The following is a 26,936-nucleotide window of genomic DNA, read 5'->3' on the forward strand; positions in this document are numbered from 1 at the left end:
TCATTGTCAGGCCAAACTGCCCATTCTGTAGGGAGCAGAGAAGCACAGACCATGCAAGGAATATTCCAACAAGTGAAGTTTGTTATCAGTTAGCTCTGTTCTAGCATTTAAATCTGTACCTTACAGTCATATTCAGTCCAAGGAAGTCAGGATTTAGTCTCAGAAAATTCCTTGTTGCAACAGAAATAAACTAACCAGCGATCCACTTGAGAAGAAAATGTCATGTCCTTTTTAAAACACGTGGTTGGAAAATTGGCCTTGTCTGTTCTCTGTAACAGATCTCCCCTCAAAGCTAGCTGGTCTGGCATCTAATTTAAGCACTAACAGCTCTTTTATAGAAATGACCATAACTTGTTTTAGCTGTTACATCTTAGCGCCCCTGGCTGGCATAACCCTACATGAGACTTGCCCCTCATCGCCCAGACAGACTCCACAGTCCCATGGAGCTGTATTGTGTAAACTGTTCTTCAGTCAAGGTGAAGGTATGAAACCTTTCCCTGGCCATCAGCTGCTTCTTTGGGTTACAGGCAGGAGCAATGACTCCATATTCACAGGTGCTCTACAAGCATCACATCCATAAAAATTTAATTATTCAACATTGTAATCAATAACAAAGTTCTAACATTACTACAAGACTAACTGAGAATAATTGAGAACTCCAGAACAGTTTATTGGTGAAAAATGCAAGTGGAGCACACAAGCACACACTTCTATAAAACTAACTGCTCGTTCATTTAGAACTTTGGTTTTAAAATGAAGGCTGTTAATGCTATTAAAAAGGAATTCCTCACTGTTAAAAGCAAATGGAAGTCTTCACTGGGAATCAGATGACACCTAGTGGCAAAACAGGAGCTGAGCTGGGGGAAGGTTCAGCTCTCTTCTGAAAGTTCATTACCTCTTCTCTGCTGGTAAGCCAACCTGAAATCTTCTCCAAGCATGTTAATGTCATTTTCGTCTTTGAGTATTCCCTGCATTAATAGGAAAGAAACATCAGAGAAAACAGAGCAGAGATTACTATGGATCTCTGGAATTTTCTATGGAAGAAAATATGGTATCCATAATACTGTGTTACCTTTAAAGCAAGCCTGAAAAGCATCACAAAACCTGAACAGGTGAGTTACAAATCGGTGCCCCCTTTTTTTTTTCCTGCCAAAAGACAACATTTAGCTGCATTCTCTTGCTCACAGGAGTGATTAGAGTCAGTACAGCACAGGGGCAGGTTTAGTAAAACCAAGCAACTGCAGTGAAAAGAGGCCCTGGCTGGGCTGGGGCTCTTTCTGCCCCTTTACCTGTGCTGGAATTAACTCATACAAAGAAATAACTTGGGAAACCAAGTAGTGCTGGACAACTTAATCAAAAACAACATTTTTGAGAAGAGAAGCTTCAGGCAAAAATCTAAATTTCTAATTAATTTTAAATTAAATTTACTGCTAAAAATATGTATGATCCACAGAACATACCTTGCAGCACTTAAAAAAGAGGAAAAAAGTTACAAACTGCATTTATATTGGAAAGTTTCCTATTTGGTAGCACTTTGCTGTTTAACCATTTTGAGTGAAGTAATGTGATGTAGGAACACCCAACTCAAGACACAGTGTTGAAGCAGAGAACAAGAAAGTAGAACATTATACATGGCACACATATGAGCCTTGGACACTGAAATTGCCAAGGCTTCCTACAACAGCAAATTCAAACCACAAAAATTTATCAGAATTTTGTCAGTATGAGTTATCCCTTAATTAAATCCACATTAGAGAGCAACTCACTCCAAGTGTTACAAATTCCTGCACCAATTACTGTAGTAATATTAGAATTAAAGTTAACCTCGGCTCTACTTAATGTTTTCCAGCATTGCAGAATTTCTTTTACCAGCTGCATAGTTCCCTCTACTGTAAATGCATTTTTACATCCCTAAGGCAGCTCTGAGTTCATTTGTGTACTATTAGGAGATCTTTGCAATTATGAATCACAACACAAAATAAATTGTAGTTTATTCCTATTGCAATAACTGCTTCCATCTTATAACTTTCAAAAACACCGGGATGAACAGAGCAAGCTCTGTAATGCTTCTGTAAATGCTGCAGTTCATTGCACTGCTGCAGAGTTCATAGTTACGGAATACTTGGCAGACAAGCCAGAGAGCTGCAAGAAATTGCTGCCAAAACCCCAACCGAGAAATTTGGTGGAAACAGGTTTTAAGATGTGGTGGACTCCTTTCTAGCTAGAGAAGCCCTGCTGTAGAACTCAGGTTCCATATTTCAAACACCGGATGTGCAAAGTGGTGTGGAAGCTTTCAGCGAGTTCTGTACAAGGCATCAATAGTGCCAGAGAGCCCAAAGCCCCTCAGCACAAAGGGCAGTGCTGTAAACGAGTCCCAAGTCAAAAGCAAAAGGAAGAGGTGAGTGCAGGTGAGCTGACATGGTAAGGACATCCACTGACTCCAGGAACTGCCACAGTTCTGCAACTTCACCTTGAACTATCCAGGAGAAATCCAATTTACAGGACAAACATTAAAAGTATTTTAAATACAATTCACTTACTCGAGGAAGATAACCCAGCAATTTCCATGCATGCTCTTTCAAGAGTTTCTGTCTCTCCTCTTCAATAATTGCACGGATACTTTCTTGTCTTCTCTTCTCTAACTCTCTTTCTTTAAGTTCACGCTCCTACAATAAACAAGTTGTAACAAGTTTTCCTAAGTTCTGTTTCAGCTTTGTGAACATTTGTTTCCACCACTCTCCACAACAGCATAAAGAGAAAATATTTTAGCGGAGTAAATTTTGAATTTCCACTTATTCATTCCTGGTCACAGGAAATTCTCTTGAAAAGGATGGAAAAGTGTATGGAAAACCCCACAAAGCATTGTTTAAACAATACCTGTCTGGCAATTGGAAAACAAGCTCAGACAAAAGAGAGAACTGAATGGCAGGTCATGGGGTGAGTCTGCTATCCAAGTGTTTGGTGTCAGAAGCCCTTTAGAAGGCAGGCAATGTTCAGTTCTGGTGGCTTTTTGGCTCTCAAATGAGTTAGTCTGTTCCAGCCCTCCTGCTCTAATCCAGGAAAAGGAACAATAGGTATGAATTCTCACACTGATGACTGGAAATTGCAGTTCACATTACACAGGTGATTTATACCCTATACACAGGTCTGAAAACAGCAGTATGGGATTCCATGTCCTCCTTTCAGCTTACACCTTTTCTTCCTCCGATCTCAATAAAAGAGACTTAATCTCAAAGCAAGGCTAGGCCTTCCCCTCTTCACGTGTCATTATCAGTGCAGCTGACCAGGGATGTGGAACTGGACAGCAGTTGTGTTGCTGATCTCATGGCTCCTGAAGAGGTATTTGCAGTACACAGCTACACAGGAGGGCAGGAATGTTGTTGACCCCAACCTATGGTGCTACAAAAAAAGTTAGCTCTAAAAACGTTTTTCTTGTTAGAAACCAAAACAAAGTCCCGGTTCCCCCTGCTGTTCTCTGCAATTCCCATCATCTTTTGCTACCAACACCAGCATTGTTCCTTAGGATAGCACAAGTATTCCCATGTTAAACACTGTGCTCAAACAAAGGTGCATGTGAAACTCTTACTTTTTCTGCAATACACTGTTGGCGACGGTCCTCAAGAATTTTTTCCACGGCCATTTTGTGTTCAAGCTGTCTCATCCTCCGTTTCTGCGCGTTCAGCTGCTCAATGCGATCTTCCTCGGCCAGCTTAGCCAAAATCCGCTGCCGGAGAGCTTCCTCCTCTTCTCTCATAGCTTGTTCTGCTGCTGCCTTTAAAGCAAGTTGCTTTTCATATGCTTGCCTTAAGTCTAGGCGCTGCCTTATTCTCTTTTCAATTTCTGCCTATAAAGGAAATTTAGTAAAATGCAGTATTACTGAAAATAATTGGAAAATTTCTCAGCAGCAGCAGCAGCCAATCTACTCCATTTATCTTGGAATAAATTTACTGTAGCTCTTAACTTCTAGCATAACTAACTGGAGCAAACATTCCATATCTGACAGTGCTGTCTAGTATTAATCAGCTTGGCAAACATCAGAAGATTCTCAAAATTAAGTCCAAAACCAAAGGAGATTTTTCTCCCACTATGATGAAGGGAATCAACAAGACAGTCATCCTGAACAACACATTAAAATGGCAGTGTTTGGAATCTCAACCTGTGTTACATTTTGTTTGTCACCCACAGCAAGGTAAGACAGAGTGTGTCCAGGCCCATAGGAAATAGACATGCAGAAGAAAAGCAGTTAATTAAACTGCTTAGCTTAAATCTAAACTTGAAAGTTACTGATATTCTCCTTCACAAGATAAATAAATGTATAAATGGGGCCATAAGAGGTATTCAAAATCTTCACTTGCCTTTCTGTTTGAAATTAAATAGGTTAGGAACAGAAAAGGAAACTCAAAGTACACAATTTTCCCTCCAAAACCTAAGCTAATCTATAAACTGCCTGTCTGACTGAGAACATTTAGAAAATAGAGTTGAAAATAAATACTTTGTGCTAGAACATAACTGGAAACCCCAAAGTCACAAACAACACTGCAGACTTAGAAATCCAAAGCGTGGAAAAAAAATCCTTCATGTTCCTGCTAGCACTTACCATCTCCTTCCTCCTTTCCATCACTTCTTGTTCTTCCAGATACAGATCTTGGCGGATTTGTTCCTGTTCTTTACGTCTCTGTTCTTCTCTTTCCATGGTCTTGGCAACCTATTACAAGAAGGAAAGGTTTCTAAATGAAAGACAAAAACATACAACATTTTTTTCTACAATTTCAATTTTTGATACCATGTTTTGAACTCTCTGTTTTTTCTCCTCAGTGTCTCGAACTTTAGCCATCCAACCATCTTCTCTTTGTCGTTGCATGTTAGCAAACTCCATAATTTTCCTATTTTCTTCTTCCATCTCCTCCTGTTTCCTTTTCCTCCAGATAGCTTGTTCTTTTATAAACTCTTCAATATATGTCTGAGTTTCTCTTATTTTTTCTAACTTCCGTTGTTTTTCCCTGTCGAAGATGGAAAAAAACTGTTCAAATAATTATTTACATACTGCAGAGTAACATTTAACCAGATGCTCACCATTAACAACATATTCCTGAGACTAAGATTTAAATTACTCTCTTTAACCATTCAGCTAGAAACTAGAAAGCTAAATTGAAAACACTTAGTACTAAACTGCCCCAAGAAGGGAATCTCATGTCTAACACCTTTCTGGAAGACAGACTGTATACAAAAGTACACACTGCTGCTGCATTTTATACATGCCCCATCAAAGAGAAAGAAGAAAAGAAAGCCCAATAGCACCACAACCCCTAAACTTTTTATTTACACTAAACTCTCCCCTGCCACACACAATACCTTGTCCTCAGAAGCTTCCTGCCCTGTTCCTAAGACATGCAAACAAAGCATCTGGTGGCAAGGCAGGGACACAAGGAGAGGCAGAAATGTGTAATATGCTGCTGTGTCCAACATGATGGGCTCAATAGAAGCCCTCCTGCAAATAAGCTGAATTTCATATTTGGGGAACAAGGACACAAGAGTGACTGGGACATTCTGAGGTTTCAGCAGGAATGTTCATGCAAGTCAGTCTCTTGTTACTAAAATGTGACCAAGGGAAACTAAAATGGGCCTTAGTGTATATGGAATAGGTGCATACAAATTAGCTTTATGTGCAGAATTATATGAGTTGCTTTGTTTTAAATTAATAAATAATAATAATTCAAAGTAACTAACATTTGGTCTTCTTCATAGATCTTTTTTACTATTTCATCAATCATGTGTTTCTCTCTTAGAAACTCTTCATAAGCCTCTTGCTTCCTCTTCTCCTGTTGCTCAACCTGTTTGTCCAGCTCTTGATGGTACGTTTTCTTCTCCTGGTTTCGCCTCAGTTCTGCAGACATTTCTTCTTTCAGATACCTGTCATACTCTTCCTTCATCTCTTGGGCTACTTCATCTTCCCATTTCTAGGGGGAAAAATGCAATGCAAGAGTCCTTTTCACTCTCACTACTACAGCTTGTAATGAAAAAATACAGTGTGGAAAGGAATTATTTCATTATATCATATATCATATATATATATATCATAATATATATAATTATTATATATATATAATTATTATATCATTGCCAGATAAGAAAGTCTTCCACCACAATCTATATAGAGCCTTAACGTGCTTAATAGCTTAATCCAGTCAGTAGAACCCTTGAAGGGCACTCGCAAGATCTGACCAACTTGAGGAGCACTAAAAATACTTAAAGAACAAAGTATTGAGCATTTGAGCACAGGTGGGACTCACTCACATGAGCACAAGACTGGAATGAGGCTGGGCTACAGAGAACACCCTCAATGAGCACATTGCTGTACAGCAACTGCCTGCACTGAGCCCTGTATAAAGCATTAACATCATCTACCTGATCACCAATATCTTTCTATGGATAAATATAAATTTGCAAGTCTTTCTGAAGTTACCCAGATCACTGTTTGGAAAGAGTAACATTGTTTTCAACAACCAGACTCTGAGGTAATGATTCACCACTGTAAACACTTACTGTACAAAGGGTATCATAGTTTTGACTTGGATAAATACTACAAAACCAGTAAAATAACAACTATAACCAGTCATACAGCTAATTCAATCACTACTCCTTCAATTGCAATGGCAAAGTAAACCTTTTTCTTGTAGCTAGTTATTACTGGTTAATTATTCCTTCATAACACAAAATGTATTTTCAATAACTCTGAATGCTCAAACAATAAAAAGGTAATATAGATAAAAAAGGTCAAAGGAAAAATCTTCTACACAATCCATACAAAGAGTTACGGGACTCAGGTGCTGGGATGCACTAATTACCATCTTCTCATTGTAAATAGCTTTTTTTTCAGCAATCTGTGCAGCTCGTTCTTTATTCATGTAAGCAGATTTCAGCTTTCTTTCTAACTCTCGAAGTTCAAGACTGGAGAGGAAAAAAAAATTATTCTATTACAAGGGGGTCAGTATCTAGGGGAAGAAATTAAGTTTCCATCAGTATTTAAACACAGTATTTTTCATTGGGACAACCCTTATGAAAAATATTGCTCTAGTTAAAGAGCAGAAAAAGAAAAAAAAACATTTAAAAACAAGAGTTACCTATATTTCTACATGTGCTACCAACAGTTCTGCATACTTCATTTCTAACCATATAAGCACAGGTACATGTACATACATATGTATGCTCACAGATATGCCAAATTGTACATATACATATATTGAAAATGAAAATTTTGTGGATCGATCTTTTTTATTGACAAAATTTGCTTAAAATTAACTTATTATCATACTTTGATCTCAGAGTAACTTTTCCTTCCAGGTCTGAATCGTCTCCACTCCTGCTACAGCTTTCCCAAATCTGGTAAAGGAGCAGCCAATTTGATACAGCTGGGAAATTTCTGAATTACCTGTTTGCTCTGACTTGTTGCCTGATCTTCTCATCTTTAATTTTCTCGAGGTCCCGCCTCGCCAGCTCAGCCGCCAGCTTTTGCTCTCGCTCCAGCTGCAGCGCTCTCTGCTTTCTGTCCTCTTCTGCCTGATGAGAACAATTTCCGTACCAACTCTCGCCCGTGCACATTTGGGAGAAGGCAAGGAGACTGTGCAGTCAAGCAAGACTTTACAAGTCATTAAATGATTGTTAATGGGAAAAGCTTTCGAGAGGCAAAGGTGAGAACTCTTCTCCTCAGCCATCTCTCCCACCCTGAGCGCGACCAAACCCGCAGCTCTTACCGCCCGCAGCGCCTCATCCAGCCGCCGCTCCCGCTCCAGCTCGGCCCGCAGCCGGGCCGCCCGTCTGCCCCACTCCCGCTCCTCGGATGCCTGCGGGCGACAAGGGAGAGGCGGTGGCGCAGGACAGCCGCGGAGACCTGCTCCCCATGCCGCCTCCCTGCCGGCCCCGCTCCCCATGCTAGCCCCGGCCCCGCTCCTCCCGCGGTCCCGCTCCCCACGCCGCTCCCAGTCTCGCTCCCCTCAGGTCCCTCTCCCCACGCCGCTCCCAGTCTCGCTCCGCTCAGGTCCCTCTCCCCACGCCGCTCCCAGTCTCGCTCTCCCCTCAGGTCCCTCTCCCCACGCCGCTCCCAGTCTCGCTCCCCTCAGGTCTCTCTCCCCATGCCGCTCCCAGTCTCGCTCCCCTCAGGTCCCTCTCCCCACGCCGCTCCCAGTCTCGCTCCCCTCAGGTCCCTCTCCCCACGCCGCTCCCAGTCTCGCTCTCCCCTCAGGTCCGTCTCCCCACGCCGCTCCCAGTCTCGCTCCCCTCAGGTCCCTCTCCCCACGCCGCTCCCAGTCTCGCTCCCCTCAGGTCCCTCTCCCCACGCCGCTCCCAGTCTCGCTCCCCTCAGGTCCCTCTCCCCACGCCGCTCCCAGTCTCGTTCCCCTCAGGTCCCTCTCCCCACGCCGCTCCCAGTCTCGCTCCCCTCAGGTCTCTCTCCCCACGCCGCTCCCAGTCTCGCTCCCCTCAGGTCCCTCTCCCCACGCCGCTCCCAGTCTCGCTCTCCCCTCAGGTCCCTCTCCCCACGCCGCTCCCAGTCCCGCTCCCCTCAGGTCCCGCTCCCCACGCCGCTCCCAGTCTCGCTCCCCTCAGGTCCCGCTCCCCATGCCGCTCCCAGTCCCGCTCCCCTCAGGTCCCTCTCCCCACGCCGCTCCCAGTCTCGCTCCCCTCAGGTCCCTCTCCCCATGCCGCTCCCAGTCTCGCTCCCCTCAGGTCCCTCTCCCCATGCCGCTCCCAGTCTCGCTCCCCTCAGGTCCCTCTCCCCACGCCGCTCCCAGTCTCGCTCCCCTCAGGTCCCTCTCCCCATGCCGCTCCCAGTCTCGCTCCCCTCAGGTCTCTCTCCCCATGCCGCTCCCAGTCTCGCTCCCCTCAGGTTCCTCTCCCCATGCCGCTCCCAGTCTCGCTCCCCTCAGGTCCCTCTCCCCATGCCGCTCCCAGTCTCGCTCCCCTCAGGTTCCTCTCCCCATGCCGCTCCCAGTCTCGGTCCCCTCAGGGTCCCCCCCATTACCATCCTGCCGACCGTTGCCGTGGCAACGCGCGGCGCCGCCGGGCTCCAGGACGCGGTTTCACTTCCGGGGAACCGCCCTCGCTGATTGGCCAAGATGGCGAGCCGACCCTGACGCATCATCCCCATGTGGGCGGGGCCACGCCGGCGTGACGTCACCGCGAGGGGAGTCGGAAAGATGGCGTTCGGACGCGTTTCTTGAATGGTGCCTTTAAATAAATGCGCTTGACTCGCCTCTAAACACAAACCCCAGGGGGCAGCGTTTAATTAGGAATTTATCTCCTTCACAGCGATGACGGTGAATCTCCAGCAGCTAAGGGAGATACAGGCACAGGGCAGAACACATCAGCCAGAACAGGAACCATGATCACCAAAACAGATGATTCTGGTAAAGTGACTTGGTACAGAGTATGCTTTATTGAAAAAAGCGCAGCCCTCAATGTTCCTTACACAGAGCACAGCTGCTCCCTACAGTTTTCCCGGACTGACTCTGCCCCCAGGAAGGAAATCAACCTTGTGGCACCCAACTCCCCAAACTCTCCCCACCCACTTTCCTCACCTTAATGTTCTTTTCCACATAGCTGAGTAAAACTAAAGATATTTAAGCTTATTTAAAGCAGTATTTCAAATTCATTAATGTCACCTACTTTATAAAATTAATTAAAATTAATAAAGCTTAAGAGAAGAACACCTCTGAGAATTAGATAACAAGTCTGATTGTTTCTACTGATGCAGTGCTGTCTATAGATGTGTCTATATTTCTTGGGCTGAGAACACTTAGTTAAAATCTTTTACAAATTTTCCCAAATTGGTGGAATTCTTTCTGAAGCTTTGGTTATTCTCTATCTCTTTAATGAGAAAAGTGTTTTCCCACAATGTTTGGGGAAGGGAGGAATAAACTACAGGAGACAATGTCTTTAAAAAGATACAGAGATGAGACAAAAAAGATAAACATTCCCTAGTTTGTCATTGCAAGTGGCTTACCACTACACTTCTCTTTTCAACATTAGGCAAGGAAACAAGTAAATGTCAACCACCTCCCAATCCCCCAGTGATTTCAAGGCATTGACTTAAAAAGAGGGAATCTTTTAACTACTCTGGCACAGCAGTGACTTTGAGTGCTCAAGGTTTGGAGGTGGCAGGACTGGGGGCATAAAGATGCAAAAGATATTTTTGCTGTCTCTTCTCCTCAGTAAACACCTATATGCCACACTGGAAATAAACAGAATTTCCTTTCTTACCAAACAAAAGAACAAAATTACCCTTCACTTCAGGAAATAAGAGCAAATAACCTTGAGATGTAAAATGTCATCTTTGTTCACATGACATCCTCTTTTTGGAACAGCAACCCCCTAAAAGGAGAGTACAAACATACCTTGAGTCACTCTCCAGGACAGTAAGGCACTCAGACAGAAAAGTGGGAGTAAAAATGCTTGAGCAAAATATATACCACAGACCAATGGATCAATTCACAAAGTTATTTTTAAAATTAAGAGGTGGCTTGTATTTGCATGTAAAATTTTTGTTAGCAGTGTATCTTTCAAAGAAGAGTCAGAACACAGGACTAATACCCTGAAAGATTCCCAATGGAAAAAATATTTTGAGGTTTCCAGTCCTTGGAGGAGCCTTGACTGTTCTTTTATTTCCCATACATTTGCTGAAGTGTGCTTAAAATACAAGAAAGAAAAAAAAAATGCAACCAGAGAATTCTTGTGTCCTCAATATCTTACAGCAGTTTGTGCTGAGAATCTCTTACCTTTAATGGCCTGATTGTTTTCCCCAACATAAATTAAGCCACAGGGACGGCTCAGTCAACTGTGCCTGCAGATTTCCAGAGGAAGGTAACTAACCTTCCAGCACATAGTCACTCCATGTAGAGAACAAGGAGGGGGAAAATAATCCAGAAACTCCACAGAAACACTCAATATGCCCTCGCCTTGTTCTTGCATTCAATGGAATACGTGAGAGGTAGAAAACAATTGTTTCCATCAACTTAGACACAACTGCTGGTTTCATCTCTTGAGAGCACCCCCTGGAACCGCAGGCTGCTGTCCTAAAGCTTGGGCATCTTAATTTTTTTGTTCCCTCCCTTTACCTCCAGCCAGAAGCTTCCCTTTTTCAGTGGGTAAGCACTGCTGCTCTCCAGCCCCGGGCTCTGACTGCACCTCCCTGCTGGCTCTCCGCTCACCTGCACCTGGCCAAGCATTTCTGTGCCAGGCCCTCTTGGCACATGCTGTTCTCCTCCTCATCAAGGTCATCTCAGTCGGGTGCTCCTCCTCCACCTGAGAGGGAAGCACCTGGTTTTGCTGCTCCTCCTCCCAGCTCTGCAGTCACAGCAAGTCACTGCTCCCTGGAGGGGCCTCCCTCGCACCTTCTTATTTGGGAAGAAATGGAGCACTGTGCTGAAAACAGACCTACCTTCTCCTAATGCCAAAAAGCAGAGCTCCTTGATGGGACTGATTCATTTCTCAGTTAAAGACCCAAGAATTTCACACTGCAGAGCAGAGTTCAGTGCAGACAGAGTTGCTCTGCTCTTTTAAAGAAGGAGAATAAAAATGCACTGTTTCAGCAACCAGCTGTGTCAGACTTCTTAGAAATCCAGTGTGTTTACATTTAAGTTTTCTTTCCATTATAGAGTTTTTAGAATAACAGATAATGAAATATCTACCTTCCTGTAGTATGGAAAGGAATGAGTCCCAGCTGCACAACTGCTACCAAACTCCTGTTGCATAGAGCATTTCTTCTTGCAGCAGCGTGGTTACAGCTATTGGTCAGTGACATGATCCTCATTTCTTTTTCCTAAGAGAATTAAACCCTCCTAGAGCCTGAAAAGCTTTTAGGTAATCAGCAGCCAACTGTACAAATGTAGAGTTAAACTCAGCAGTCCTTTCTCAGGGTTAACACAGCTTCCTAATAAATGAGTCAGTTCTTAAACTCAGTATCAGCACCCACTGATGACCTCCTGACAGCAAAGTGAAGACTGCTGAGAAATGCTAATGGTAGAAACGATGAAATGGAGCATTAAAGGGGAAAAGTAAGTTCCCTTTATTTAGCAGTTTCAGTTGAAGGTGATACAGGAACACAAAACAGGAAAGGTCATTAAATAAAACGGTGAAGCCATTTTGCAGGTTTACCTCTTTTCTAGGGCATTTTACCAGATGATCATAACATGAGACAGTGATAAATGCATTCCAGCTGAGATAAGATATGTGGGTCATGCTGACTTTGCAACATTATAAACCACTATTGGGGATAACACAGCTTCTCTGTGAGGTAATTTACCTTCATTGGATGAAAAGATAAATGTGAATTAACAGGCAAGAGACTGAAACATCTGAGCTGTGCTATTGATCTACTAAGGACCTAGATAAGTCACAGAGAAACTAATGCTTGCTTTGCTTGAGATTAGTGATGGATGGGACAGCAGATTTAGCAGCTAAGGGGCTATCACTGTCAACAAAGCCTTAACACTAATTTTTTTTTAAATTATCCTGCAGCAGTAGGGAAAACATGCCCCATAGCAGCAGTAGGCAGAAGCAATCTTTTCCTCATGACATTATGGACTCTAAACTAAAATACAAGGAACAAAAATACTCAGTGATTCAAATGTATTCAACAAAAATACATCTGTTTCTGATGAGACAAATGTGGATTTAATAAGTATTTAGCTGTAGGACTCAGTTTTCTGAGAGGAACACACAAGTGCTTTCTGCTGAGAATATCAGGCTTTCTGCTTCACCTCTATGAATTTTTTTTAAATACCTGGTCCAGGGACAGCAAATATAGTTCTTCTGCAAAGAATGTTGTAAAACACTGCTATAATGACACTTCTGTTTTTTGCAGCAAGACCTTTATCCACTTACCTATCATAACCAATAAATGAGACCAGACATCCTAAGTTCAAGCAAAAGGACTGAGTCCTTACTTAGGAAACTGAATGGAAATGATGTTTAGAAGAGAATCTAAAGGTTTATGAGTATGAAAGTTCTGTTTGTAAAATGTTTTAAAAAAAAGCATCTATTTACTGAGATTTTTACATGGGACCTCTTATACAAGTATTTGTCAAAAAGTGCACTTCGAGATAACAAGCTTTATTTGTAGCTTTTTGTTTGAAAGGAATCATTAGATTTTTTTCTATTCTAGCCTATCCTCATCTCTTCTGTGAGGGGTGTAGAGGAGGTATTTGAGTAACCAGCCTGCAAGCTTGTCTGCCAAAGTGCCCAGCTGAATGGGCAGAGGGAAAACTAAAACCAGTCATGGCCTCCACCCAGTGATCATCCCCCCAGCTGATTTTGGCTGTCATTAAGCACTGAACATGGTTTCCTTTTCAGTATTTTGTATGCAATGCCATCAGAACATACACCTCTGGAAGGAAGATTTATAATTTCCAAGGCTGAATAACATATTGAAAATATGCTATTAAGTGCTAAGCTTTACTACTCTTCCTAGAGCAGCACCCATAAAAAAGTATACACTGAGCATAAGAGTGAGATGGCATCTGCTTCCTGGGGACTGCCCCCTCCCTGGGAAGCACCAAGTCCAGGTGTGGCCATGTGTTCTAACTTGAGTGCAGACTTGAAAGCACCAGGAAATGTACTTAAAAGTAAGCAGAACCCCTTTCATTCCTGCAACATACCACCAAACACAATTAATTCCAAAGAGTTCAGTTCAGCTTTTGTGAATAATTAAAAAGCTGAGGAGCTCCAAAGGGGAGCTTAGCAAAGAGCAGAATAGTAAGAAAAAAGATGTCTGCTGCCAACAACAGAGTATTAAATTAATCTGTAGCCATAACCTCAAGCCAACCAACAGAAAGGGCAACTGAAGGGCAATAACAGAAAACAAACATCAGTCCCAGAAAGGGCTGAGAGCAAGGTGAAAGTCATTCTGCTGCCTGCATCCATCTCTTATGCTGGCATCTCCTCCTGCCCAGCAGCCTTGGCAGAGTGTCATGATGAGCCCCAGGCTGGTGGAGGCTCTGCTTCCCTGCCCCACACAGGGATGTGTCTGGAGGAGTCCTGGGGCATGTTTAGTAAAATCACTGATGTTTTATTCAAGAGCTTTTAGAGAGGAGAAGAGAACACAGTGGTTACTGATTTTGCTGCTGCTAAAACAGCAATTTTGTGCTCCAACAAAAATTCCTCAGTGAAGCGGTGAATTAGCTCTGCATTGCTGTGGGCCAGACAAAGCCCACTGATTTCTGTCTGTGAAATGTTCCCACCACAGCGTTACCCACAGGCTTTGCTGTGCATCGATCCTCGTGTCTCATTCAAAAGTGCTCCTGTAAGCCAAGCTCATTGGTAGTACCAGGATGATCACAGTTGGTACAGAGGCACCACTGATTTTGGTTTCAGAGCTCCTGCAGGAAAGCAGGGCCTCTCTCCATGTCTCCACTGAGAAAGCTGACTTGTTTCATTGAGAAAATTTCAGGTCAGCATATAAGAACTGTTAAAAAAAGACAAGATTATAGAAGGATTTCCACCAGTGAGCAACATTCACTTCCCCTTGGTATCTTAAGTCAAGTTGCTTTCTTGGAATCAGAAAACAGCGTTCCACACACGTACAGTAATGAATAACTACAGAGCGTGGCTGCGTGCTTACACCTTGCACAATAAGGAACCTAGTTTTGTCTCTAGTTATATCTCTAGAATTTAGAAATCTAATCTAATTTGCTACAGCTGGACACCACCTGCAGAGTACTGTTTAAGTACTCTGAACATTACATACTTATCTTTTAAATATTGATAATGCCATTTTTCATTTATGTGACATGAAGTCCCACAGGGAATAATTATGCTAATAAACCTTAATGATTCTTGCAAATAAATGATCAAACAAAATTGCTACTGTTGATTTATATTAATGGATGCCTTCAGGAGAAGATTTGTCAGGATGTGCTGCTTCTTGAATCCCAATTCATCTTATTTAGCAGAAGAATGTACATAGTTTGTAATACAGATTAAGTGTTTAAAATATAATGTGTTCATGCAGTTTCTGCAGTTCATAACACTCAAGAACTATTATCTTGCCTTATGGCAAATCTTCATTAAAGGCTTCTTTGTATACAACCTTTGTCAGTCCTTTTTTTCCTCTCCTTTTGTCCCTTATGGCTAACAAGGTCCTTCTTCAGAAGATCTCTAACTTAACCTTTCAGTCACTCACGCAAGAATCAGTGATCACTATGCTGAACTAACAGATAAACACCACTGTTGAACAACTGTGCCTTTACTGTAATTAGCCCAGAAACATGTTTGGTGCTTTAATAAGGGCACATGACCTGAAACTGGGTGACCTATAGAATTTTACAAGATATATTAAGATGAGCAGTTTCTACTTTTCCTCTATTGTCTGATATGCTAGAAATTCTCATTACCAACCACCCATACTTTTGAAATTTTAACCAAGTTCGTTTGGAACACATTTTACACAGGCTTGCCCTTCAGATAGTATGTATGTTTGAAAACCATACCCGTGGACTTTTTGCTTTAGCTTATAAATAACCATTTCCTGACTCCGTATCTATTCAGATGTTTACTAGAGATACAACTGTAGTTCAAGAACCTCATGGTAGTATTTTCAGAGGTATTCTCTCCACCCTCTCTGATCTCCATTACCTGTTTAGTATTTTCTTCCCATCCCACAGGTGTTTGTACTACAAAGTACTCTTTTGGACACTCCTAATTCCTCAGTTTTTCCTCTTCTTGTGAAGCATTTTCCAGGGCTTGCCTCACTTCATTTACATGTGAGTACTATTACTCTTCTTCCTTCTCTGTCAGTGGGTTTGGAATGACATCTCTCATCAGGTTTCTCCAGGATCCAAGAGCTCTGTTGAGACCTGATTTCTGCAGACATAAGAAGCAAAAATTATGACTAACCCAGTATCTCTGTTAAATGAGATTTTTCATTGCTCCTCCAATGTAGAAACCTCTCTCTTAAACTGCCTCATCTCTTTTTTGCAGGTTATTTTAATGTGTGGTGGTCAGGTGAATTCCACAGCACATGATATCTAGTTGCTTGTTACTTATTTGAAATCCAGTCACTCCTTATTCTCACACCATCTGGCCAGACATGTCTGGTTTTATATACTGTAGATATTATAATTTAAGTTACGTGATTCTGAACAGTTAGTTCATGCATTTTAGTTAAAATGTATTTACAATTAGATGATGAAACATTCACTTACACCTTCTTCATGTATGTAAACTGGGATTCCAAATGGATGTCACAATCAATTTGCTAGGATCACATACACATTCCTTAGAGCTTATACAGTGGATTAATTCTGGTTTAATATTCATTTATTTTTATCCTGTGTCTTCTAAATAATTAATGTAAATAATTCATGTTTATTGACTTTCAAGTTACCACTGCAGCAGGACTCCTCACTGGCAGCTGCATAAAACAAAATTGCTTTTATCTAGGCTGCAAGATTCACTTTCTAAATATTTTCCTCTTTTTAAAACTGACTTGAAGGGAACAATTCATTCTTATCTGCTTGTTATGCAATGCATGATAGTTTCCTGAAGGACTACACATTTTAAATTTAATTTCTTGGTGGGGGGGAGGCCTTTCTTCTTCTGAATTTCAGTATTTTGCTGTTTAGTATTTGAAAAACTTACTGCCTTTGCCTTCCAGGCAGCAAACATCCACCTTGCCTGGCTCCCAGGCCGGCTTAGCAAGTCATGGCAAAGCATTCTGTTACTCTGCACACAGCCTAGGATGGGAAAGGTGTCCAGCCAGGCCAGACCTAAGGTGTAGAAGGTGTGCAAATCCTTCTCTGGACACCTTTTGCTTGAGGACAGAAGCCTGAGTCCCTGTAGCAGTTTGTCCTTAACTGAAAGCAAGAAAACAGATAACCAATAATAAGCAAAATGTGCCTTCAAAGTGGGATGTGAAAGTGTAGACTATAAAGTGAGATAGATCTTAAATAATAGATAATACTAAGTAGCCAGTAGTTTTGGATATAGAAGATCCATCTTCCATGCCCTCAACTGCATCAGATAGAGAATTTGTCCCTTTTTCCTCCAGAAGCCATGAATAAAAGAGATTATTGTCATTCCAAAATGTATGGAAACCCTCCTTAATAGTAATTTTCTGGCCAGTACTAGTCAGTGATAAATGAATATTAGGGTTACATTTACAGGCTCTACTAAGCTGTATTTTACTTTATTTAAGATTTGAACAGTTTAAATTGATCTGAGTAAAACCTGAAACAAATCTTAGACATTTGCTGACATTTATTTTCTAAATCATATTGCTAAAAATGTATAGTTCAACAATAAAACAGGCAGAGCTTACAAGCAAATTATATAATAATAATGCTAAATATAAGTTATGTTATACTGTAAGGCAAAGCTCTGTAATGAACTCAAAATTAACTATGGCAGAAACATAACAAATAGACAAGAATAAGAACACCAGTACACAACAAATACCAAACCACACATTTTTGTGTCATCTCTACTACAAAAGATGTTTACTGTGAATTCCCTTTATGCCCTGCAGATTTCATTTACACAAAGTTTTGAACCTGTTCTAGTTGGTAATCTTCTAAGTGTAATGAGATGTGGTAATTAAGATGCTTAAATGTAAAGCCATGAAATAACATGACATTCATGACATACACCCAAGCTATTCTGTGGGTCTCTTTCAGGTACCTTTTAAATTGTTGATACCTTGGAAACAGCAACATTTTTTAAATAGGTCAAGTAAGTTTTAACCTTAATAAATTAGAGAATTAACATATTTATAGCATTCCATAACGTTGTTCAGGTGGAGGAGCTGTCTCTCATACCCCTCTTCAGGACTGACAGAGGAAAAGAAGGGTCTCCCCAGGCCACATTTTGGGGCATGCTGCCCAGGGAGACAAAGTCACAGTGTACAAACACTGATTCACCAAGGAACAGAAGGGGAAAATGAGCTTTGGCACTTGCTTGCATCAGACTGTGTCCAGCCCTGGGAGAGGATCCTGGCCTGGGGAGAGCTCTTCCACTAGCGCAAACCGGAACCTGAAACAGCACGGCAGATCCACATTCCTGGACACCACCCTCTACACCCTCAATTCCGACTCCAGTTGTGTGTTGTGACCTGGTCCCAGGCTTTGTAGTCACCTACTCTTCTCACAGTAACATCACAGGCACTTGTCCTTCTTGGAGCTGGCAGCAGAGGCTGCACTGATTACAGCTGTCTGAATACAGCGCTGCCTAGGTCTGCCTGAAAATGACCAAAGTGACTATTTTCCTACATAGTGTATCTTTAAAATTCACATATTAGAAGACACTAAAACACACTCTAGGCCTTGGCTTAATTTAAGAGTTTGCTGTACCCTGCTCTTACGTTCACAGAAGTGCCTTGTTTCCCTGGACAAGTTTCTGTATGACTCACCATTTCCATAACCTCAGCCTCACATTCATGAATGCACCAAGGCTATTGAATATTTATCAGATTTTGGACTTTTTTTCCCCCTGAAAGATTTGCATTTAAATAAATGACAACAAAAGAGAGCTGAAAAGAGTCTTCCACAACTCCCCCACATTACCTCTTTCAACTTTTGTACCATCATTGCAGTCATTGTCTACCAAATCTTCCCAGGCAGACACAGAATATATTACTGTTGCAAAAAGCAAGATGCAGTTTAGGAACAATAACTGCAAGCGATTACATGAGTTTACAACATGAATATTGTTATGATCCTTGTAGGTTTTTATTGCTACTATTAAAAAGTCTACATATTTGCTTAATCCTTCACTGAAACTAATGGCGAATTTGCCGTTTATAACTTTTTTGTTATTTTATTTGATTTTTTTCTGGAAGATGCTCTGCTAGAAAATCTGAACTTCTCTTCCTTTAATTCATTTAAAATTAACTTCCTCAGCATAATCTTTTTCTATCCTCTCCCTAGGTGATAGCCACTCTTCTCACAAGAGAGTTTTCTGGCAGCATTCCCTCCCCATTTTTGGTGCAAATGCCACCAATGAGGACCTGCCACTCTCTTTGGTGCCAAGAGAACTGAGATGTTTCTGTTGGACTGGCTCCAACAAGGGTGAAAATCAGAGCTTCTGCATGTTCCTTCAAGCAACAAAGAAGAAGCACCACGATCTCGCCTGCCTACTCTTTACACAGGCTTTTCCTTTCCCACAGGCATCCCTGCAACACCAAACATCCACAGAGCAGTGAATAAGCTCAAGACCAGAAACATTGAGACTTCTGCTGCCAATGGAAAAGGCTGCTTAGGACTCAGAGAGCTGTGTGGAAAAGCTTGGAATCCATTTTCACTTCACCCTCACCTAAGTAAGGCAGAGAAAAGGAAGATAAAAGTGAAGGAGAAAAAAATTATTTTAAAAGTAATTACAAAAAAAAAAAAACAATTTTGGGAGCTTGAAGCTGCCTCCGAGGGTCTGCAAAAGAGAGGCAACCTCTGCTAAACATCCACTAACCACAGAGCAACAACTGAGCTCATCTTCCCATCCCTACCACTACCCAAACTCCACTTCTCTTCCAGAGAAAGAAACAGGAGAAACCTGAGCCTTTCTCTCCTCCCCACGTCCCACCTGAGGAAACCTGCACCAGGTAAAGGCAGCACCAGAACATGGACCAGAGGCATTTGGGTGTGTGATGCCATGCACTAAGTCACACTTGTAAATGTGATTTCAAAGGCAGGCTTTGCTTTTGCAAGGGATTTTTTGGCCTTGCTGTTACCATGATGTATTTAGAGGGTCAGGGACAGAGCAGCAATGACTCCCAGTGCCACAGCTGGGGTATAGGATGTCTGTAAAAAGCAGAAATCCTGTCCCTTTACTGGTCAATTTACCAGTCCTAATGTACCTGCAGCTACTAAGCTGCACTGCAAGAATATTGAATTTGTACAGCTCCTTCATGCTGGCAATTGCAGTAGGTATAGAAAGGTATTACAAAAGCACAAAGAAAGGCAGGATCTATTAAATTCCCAGGGGGGCACCATGCGAAAGTTCAGCAACTTCCAGACCATCACGCTTTCATTTGTTCTGGTGGCAAATTCTAACATTGGGAGTTTTCACCTTATATATTTACTAGAACTAATCCATACCTTTGTAAACTCAGAGTAATTTCTATCCGGAGGAATAGCATCTTCTCATTCTAAATCCACTTTAATGATCACGCCTACCCATTCCACTGAGACCGTTCAGAGGAAGAGGCTCTAATCTATTTAGCTTCACGAAGGGTTTCTCTCTGACACGTGCTCTCCTAATAGACCATTTATCAGGATGAAGGGTGATCCCCAGAGAGTGCAGCCAGCAGGACCAGCCTAGCCTGAGTGACAGTCTGTCCAGCAGAGATTGACTTTAATGAAGCACAGAATAAACAGGAAGATTAAGAGAGTGCAAGAATCAGTGACAAGTTTTGAGTCCACCTGGGCAGCTTACTGTGCAGCACAGATCTGTCACTGAGTTGTAAATGTTATATATCTGTTTGGTTGCTAAGGATCAAACACAGCAATCCCACACACATTACAAAAGAAAGCCTTCCCCTTGGTTCTCACCCTTGAGAAAGGGTACCACCACCTTTAAACCCAGAAACACAAGCTGAGGGTGGACTGGACTCTGGCAGTTGCCTGGTCTGATCCTCTGCTCAGAGCTGAGCCTGTTTCCATTATGCTGCTCAGGGATTTTCCAAGAAACTAATTTTCAGTTGACAATCTTTTGTAAATATTCATGATAGAGTTTGTTTCTCAGAGACAGAAATGTAGTGACAGTATTGTATGGGATCCATCTTAGCAAAACTCAGACGATAGCATCTCCCAAAATCTTGTTACTGGTGATGGCTAGAAGGCAGGTGTGCCTGCCAGTTAGAAACATCTACCTCAGGGTGCGATCATGTCAGCAGCCCTCTGCACTGCCTCTTAATGGAAAAAGATCAACTCAGACACAGACGTCTTTGGACAATGACTTGCATCCACAAACACCAGGCATATAGCCCTGAGGTGTAGCCAAGGCTCATTTTTCATTGTGACAACTGTGACTCTTAGGCCAGACATCTCTCCAGCATCTTCAAACTTTTTTCTTTTGTTGGACTTGGATAAAAATTCATAAATGGAGGCTGAAGTTACAAATGGAGAGAAGTTTTTCACCTAGTGTTAAGCTTCAAATGTGGATAGGATTCTTACTACTACACCACCTCACAGCTAGAAAAGCCCTATTACAGTATATATATCTACTACCAGCAAGTAAGAATCATGTTAAATCTTGTCTCTGGATGATCTGCTGGATGTAAAGACACCACTTTGGTAAAGCAAAGAAATCAATCTTTCTGCAGAAGCTAGTTGTGAAGAAAACACACATTACTGGCAAGATATTTTACCCCTAAAAACCTGGAGTTTGAACTCTACTTTCTAGAGCAGAATTAAGTCACTATTAACTACTTTCAAATAGTTTTCCTCATGCAAGTCAAACTCTTGACTGAAACAAAGCAGAAGTTTCCAAACAGAAAAATAACTTCAATACATACTGTTGCTGCCTAATATCAGGACCAGCTATACATTTTTTTACATAAACTGGCTATGTAAAAATCAGCTTTATAGATGTAGTTCTAGAGTTCACACTGTCTAGTTTATTTCCCTGTAAAAAGACTTTTGTCTGTGCCAATATTCACATATAACATCCGGCCCAACAGCCCACAATGGCTGCTTCACTGTATAGACTTCTGTATGTGTTTGTTTTTTAAAAGCACAATACATAAGGTGTGAGCACAAGAAATGAAGCTGGATGTGAAACAAGCAGTACAAGAAGTATTTCAGGAACCCCATCTGCCCATGCTGCAATTGTACATGGCCAACAGATGATGGCACCAAAATTCAGTCTGTTAGCAAATGCTACTTGGGAATTGACAAAGTGCTTTGGCAAATACATCAAAATAAATGTACTGTAGCTAATTTAAACTGCATAAAATAGACACAACTAAGGGGAGGATGGAATGCACCTTTTACAGTAAATTATTACTTTTCCCTGCTCCCTCTTTGCCCACATCTCAAAGATTTCATCTTTCAAAGTATGCATAGTCATGGAATGACTTCTGAGGGACACTATGGACAGATATTCATATTAATGGCATCATCATACCTTCAGCCTTTGCTAATCTTGTGTTGTATACAGCAGTAAAAATGCTCTTAAAAGCACAGGCTAACTACATGATCAAATGCACAAGCAAGAATGTGAAGCTCAAGAATGTGCTTCCAAATGCATAAATAATTTGGCTGTTAGAAGTCACAAATGTACTACCCCATGATGGATATTTTCCTTGAGTTTATTCCATCTTTCTCAATTGCTGTGGTTTAAACACCATCCATTTTGGCCAGCACTTGAAAACCATCTGGTGTATAAATATTCATAAATTAATTTATGAGAAATACAGTCTCCTTTCACTGCTTCTCAGGTAAACATCAGGTGCAGCTTTAAAGAAGCAGCAGCAGTACAGTTTTAAAGCTGCAAGAACTGTATATGTGCTTTAAGATTTGACAGCCTGATTAGCAATAGTATCTCTAATGCTGATTATACCTTAAAGCAGGAGGGAGGCAGGTGTTAAATAACTAAAGTACAACAACAACTTTGGTGTTTAACAATTTACTGGATTTAGTCATTCCAGAGGTTTAATGGAAGCTATGTTGTTTTAGAAGTGTTTTCCATTTGCCATGTATTTGCAGAGCCATCATTAAAACTGTAATTTTATTACTGGAATGAGCCTCAAAAATATTGTGTCCCAGCATTACCTCCTAGAACCAGAGGTCAAATCAGCATTTTGTTCATGGTATTAAGCTCTGATATGCCTCAACCAAGACAAAGAGATCCATTAATTGTGGAAGGCCAAAACCCCATCAACCTGTTAGAAGTATAATTAATAGGCTGAATTCCACGGTCCATAATAATGCTGGTGGCCACAAAGTCTTAATGGGTAAAACTCACTGATATTTCACAAGGGGTATTTAAAATTTAAAAAAATACACAAAGCTCAATTATGAAACATAAAGAGTAAAACATTTTTGACACCTGACACATTCATACGTTCCTACTGCCAAAAGGACTGCATTGAAATTTGAAAGCTTTCAACTGCATTTTCTGTGTTTAGAGATCACTGTGAAAGCTATTTCTATAACCTGTCCATTTATCCCTGCTAGCTCATTCATTTACTGATAGGACTGTCATTTGTTGACAGACAGTAATGAAGGTATTAGTAGCTGGTTTATCCTGCTTTGTACATTTTATATACCTTTCCTCATTAAAGAATATTTTGACACATTAGAACAAGACAACATTATTCTTTATGCTTGATGCAAAGGTAGCCTCTTTTTACTAGTATGTGCCTATGTGAAAAAGAGCAAAGATTTTTATTATTAGAAATTGTGCATTCTCTGCTTTTAAGTTATGTCAGGAAAAGGCTTTAGATGAGATGTCAAAATCTGGTTATTCAAATATGCAAATATGACTTTTACACCATCAAAAATAATAACAAGATTCAAAACCTATCTTTGTTACTCATGTTACTCAAGCAAAGTGTGTTGCAGGGATTTTTTTTTTTTTTGGTAACTCTGAAGTTGTCTGTACTGTTCTAAAGTAAATCTTCTGTTCTATATGACTGCTGCTTCTCCCTATATTTTGAGTATTATGCCTTGGTCACTTGCTCAGGAACAGCCTTGTAAATGAAAACACTGGAATGGAAATTAGACAGTACTTTGTTTCTACAAAAGATATGATATATTCTCTGCTTAATCTGATGTTCATCTAGGGCTAATTTTAGAAAGTTGCTTATTCTTCATATGTCAGACTTGGATCCATTAAAATCCTTCCTTTCTCCAACCTCCCACTGTCAACTTCTTACAGGATTTTTTGTTAAATTGGTAATATTTATAGGGTATAGTTTTTTCTTACCTAGTTTGCAAAAAGTATACCATGTATACTGGTTTGGGCTTCTGCACACAGCTGTGAAGTGAAAAATGACAATAACGGGGGTTGGGATTGAAAGGCTGAAGTTGCACAGTTAAAACAGCATTGTTAATTACCAGTTCCCTAAGTAGCTAAAATAAAAAGCAAGGGCAGATTAGGAGTGATTTTGTTCAGATGAAGCATTTTACATCTTTTCCTTGCATTACTGTTTTTTTTTCCTCACAAGACCATACATCACTTACTAAACTAAGTCTATCCCTGTCTTTGTCAACACCTAAGTGCTTAAGTACCACTTCATCACAAAAAGTGAGCCTTGACTGATGAGAAAGCAGCCTCTCTCATATACAGGCTGTAAAATCAAATATAATCAAGGAATCATAGCATGGTTTGGGTAGGAAGGAAGGATCCTTATGGATCATGTAGCTCCAACCCCCTGCATGGGCGGGAACACCTTCCACTAGCCCAGGCTGCCCAAAGCCCCACGCAGGCCAGCCTGGGGCAGTGCCAGTGCCAGTGCCAATGCCAGTGCCAGTGCCAATGTCAGTGCCAATGCCAGTGCCAATGCCAGTGCCAGTGCCAGTGCCAATGCCAGTGTCAGTGCCAATGCCAGTGCCAATGCCAGTGTCAGTGCCAATGCCAGTGCCAATGCCAGTGCCAATGCCAGTGTCAGTGCCAGTGCCAATGCCAGTGTCAGTGCCAATGCCAGTGCCAATGCCAGTGTCAGTGCCAATGCCAGTGCCAATGCCAGTGCCAGTGCCAGTGCCAGTGCCGCTCGGCTTCACAGCTCTGTGTGGGACTGTTCAGCCAGCCCTCCCTCAGCCCTCCAGCCATTGCACCCGAGCTGTTTGGAGTTCACTCACGTGCAAATACAAGGCTGGCATCCTGAGCTGCCTGCACTGTAGATGAACCAAGGCAGGCAAGACTGGTTCATCAGACAGCAGGTGAAAACACCCATTAGCACATCTATTTACACATAATTTGCACAACAAAGGCCCTGGAATTAGTGATCCTTAAAGCAATACAATACTAGTCCAATATCTGGCTAAATCCTTCAGGAAAATACAGTTACCAAAGCTGCAATTCCAACTACTATAAATCAAAAGAGAGGAACTGGAGGGTCAGGGGAGGAGCCCGTGACTAGTGGTAAAGCAACAGAAGTATAAATAGAATTAACTTCTTCTCTCCCAGAACACAGCTCAGTGATGAGGAGACAGGGAAGATGAAAATCTCAGGAGCTTCAAGAAGCTGCACCTTCCTGGCCACACAAGAAAAAAAAAAAAAGTCTTTTTTTTTTAAGAAATGCACAAGGATTATAGTGCTGTATTTATCTTTGCCCATCTTTTTAATCACATCCAAAATACCATGCTCTGTTCTTCTAGGACAAATATATGTGTGTTCATGTATCTGTGTATTTTAGTAATATATATAGAACTAATCCAGTGGTCTGATGAGAAATGCACATTACATTTAAATGAGCAAAGGGAATAACAAAGAAAACAGATAAATCCCATTACAGGTGTCTGTGAGGAAGAGAATACTGATGTGAAGCTCCAGTTTAAGAATTTTAACAGCTGTCAACATTAAAATACCCCAGTGGGAGTTAGAAGAGTAAAGCCTTTAACAAATCTTGCAGGTTACTGATGTTTGGCCTGTGCATCCACAGAGGGCTGAAATTAATGCAGCAAGGTTTAAACTCAAGGGTTTAGGATAATTTTGCATTCTGGTAAAACTCATCTTCATCATCCTTAATGAATGCCTGTCTTTTACCAAGAGAAATCTAGTAAATGCAGCATTTTCAACCTTCTGAATGCTCAGACCAATATAAGCAACCAGAGGATTAAAAGTACTGTCTCACACTTAAATGTAGCAAGATTTAAATTATAAGTTACTGGTAGCTTGCTATTCACTTGATTTAGTTACCCCACTAGAAATGTGAGCAAGGCTCAATAATAGAGCATACAATAATGTTCTATGAACTTAATTTCTGTTAATTACAAAAAAAAAAATGTAGAGACCCTCCTTAAGAAGAGATATTTGTAAAGAACTATGCAAAGAACTACTACTATTCAAACAGAAAATAAACACTACAGGATCCAAACTACAGCACAATTTGTCTTTCAAGATTCAGAGATGCTTGAATTTTAATGCTTGGTTAAACCACTTCAGTATTTTAAACTATACATGATTCTCAAAACTTCTGTAAATAATGGACAGTTGAGACAGAGTTTCCATCTGCTCTGGTAACAAAGAATTTTCTTTCTAGTCACTTGGTAAAAAAGGATTCTGATATTGTGCTCTTCTATTCATTGATCTATCCAGGTAATTTTCAATTAGTAAAGTAAATAATTACAGGTTCCAAGAAGACATAATGCTTATTAACAGTTTTGCAACCCATTAGAATACTCACTGTAGAACAAAATGAGCCCTTCTTATGCTCATTTGTCCTCAAATGAAAAATTATAGAAATAAAAATAATAATAAAAAATATTTAAAACAGTTGATGTTAATGTGTTTGTGAGAGAATGAAAGAGCAGCTTTAGCTTTCTGTGCCAAAAGCGACAAACTACTCCACTGGTGAAGTCAAGTCTGTTGTTATTTTGAGGGTTATTCACAACTATTGCAAATGAAGGGCCATTTTCTATCACTTGTAATAAAAGACACATATCCAGAAATAGGTTAATAACCATCATACAAATGAAAGGTAATTTGCACACATACATAAAACCTCACATTTGAATCCAGAAATATCAGTGTTGTAAACTGCTATTTAAAATTCAGCATATTTATAACATAACAGAACTTTTGTTAAGTAACATGTTTTCCCAATTATCAACCATCTAAGTGAGCAAGGAAAATTGGGTGCAGGAGAGGCTCTCTTCCTAGAGTCCACCTTCTGCAATGAAATCGAAACTATTGTTAAAGTAATTTTTTTAGCTAACTACAACACAACAGTATTTAGCTAAGCCTGCAGAGCTCCAGTGATTATTAACCCTTTGCTAGTAAATGTAACCATT

General features: G+C 41.0%; 1 protein-coding gene and 1 long non-coding RNA gene across 3 annotated transcripts; both read right to left on the reverse strand.

The window, feature by feature from the left end:
• Window positions 1–241: 241 nt before the first annotated feature.
• Window positions 242–9,167, reverse strand: MNS1 (meiosis specific nuclear structural 1). Its single transcript, XM_068204040.1, has 10 exons — window positions 9,017–9,167; window positions 7,752–7,841; window positions 7,430–7,557; window positions 6,846–6,948; window positions 5,728–5,957; window positions 4,784–5,000; window positions 4,598–4,705; window positions 3,587–3,844; window positions 2,541–2,666; window positions 242–968 (listed from the first exon to the last, which is right to left on the reverse strand). Exons 1-10 carry the CDS (start codon window positions 9,140–9,142, stop codon window positions 870–872), a joined length of 1,485 nt encoding a protein of 494 aa, XP_068060141.1. The 5' UTR covers window positions 9,143–9,167; the 3' UTR covers window positions 242–869.
• A 2,710-nt stretch (window positions 9,168–11,877) lies between these two features.
• Window positions 11,878–24,836, reverse strand: LOC137481990 (uncharacterized). Of its 2 annotated transcripts, XR_011003821.1 has the most exons (5): window positions 24,759–24,836; window positions 23,515–23,687; window positions 23,249–23,342; window positions 22,752–22,861; window positions 11,878–15,852 (listed from the first exon to the last, which is right to left on the reverse strand). It is a non-coding gene; the product is annotated as an uncharacterized lncRNA (long non-coding RNA). The 2 variants fall into 2 exon arrangements; XR_011003820.1 differs by lacking the exon at window positions 24,759–24,836 and having other exon boundaries at window positions 23,515–24,742.
• Between the last annotated feature and the right edge of the window lie 2,100 nt (window positions 24,837–26,936).

The sequence above is a fragment of the Anomalospiza imberbis genome, chromosome 13 (genome assembly GCF_031753505.1).
Source record: "Anomalospiza imberbis isolate Cuckoo-Finch-1a 21T00152 chromosome 13, ASM3175350v1, whole genome shotgun sequence".
Taxonomy (NCBI): Eukaryota; Metazoa; Chordata; class Aves; order Passeriformes; family Viduidae; genus Anomalospiza; species Anomalospiza imberbis.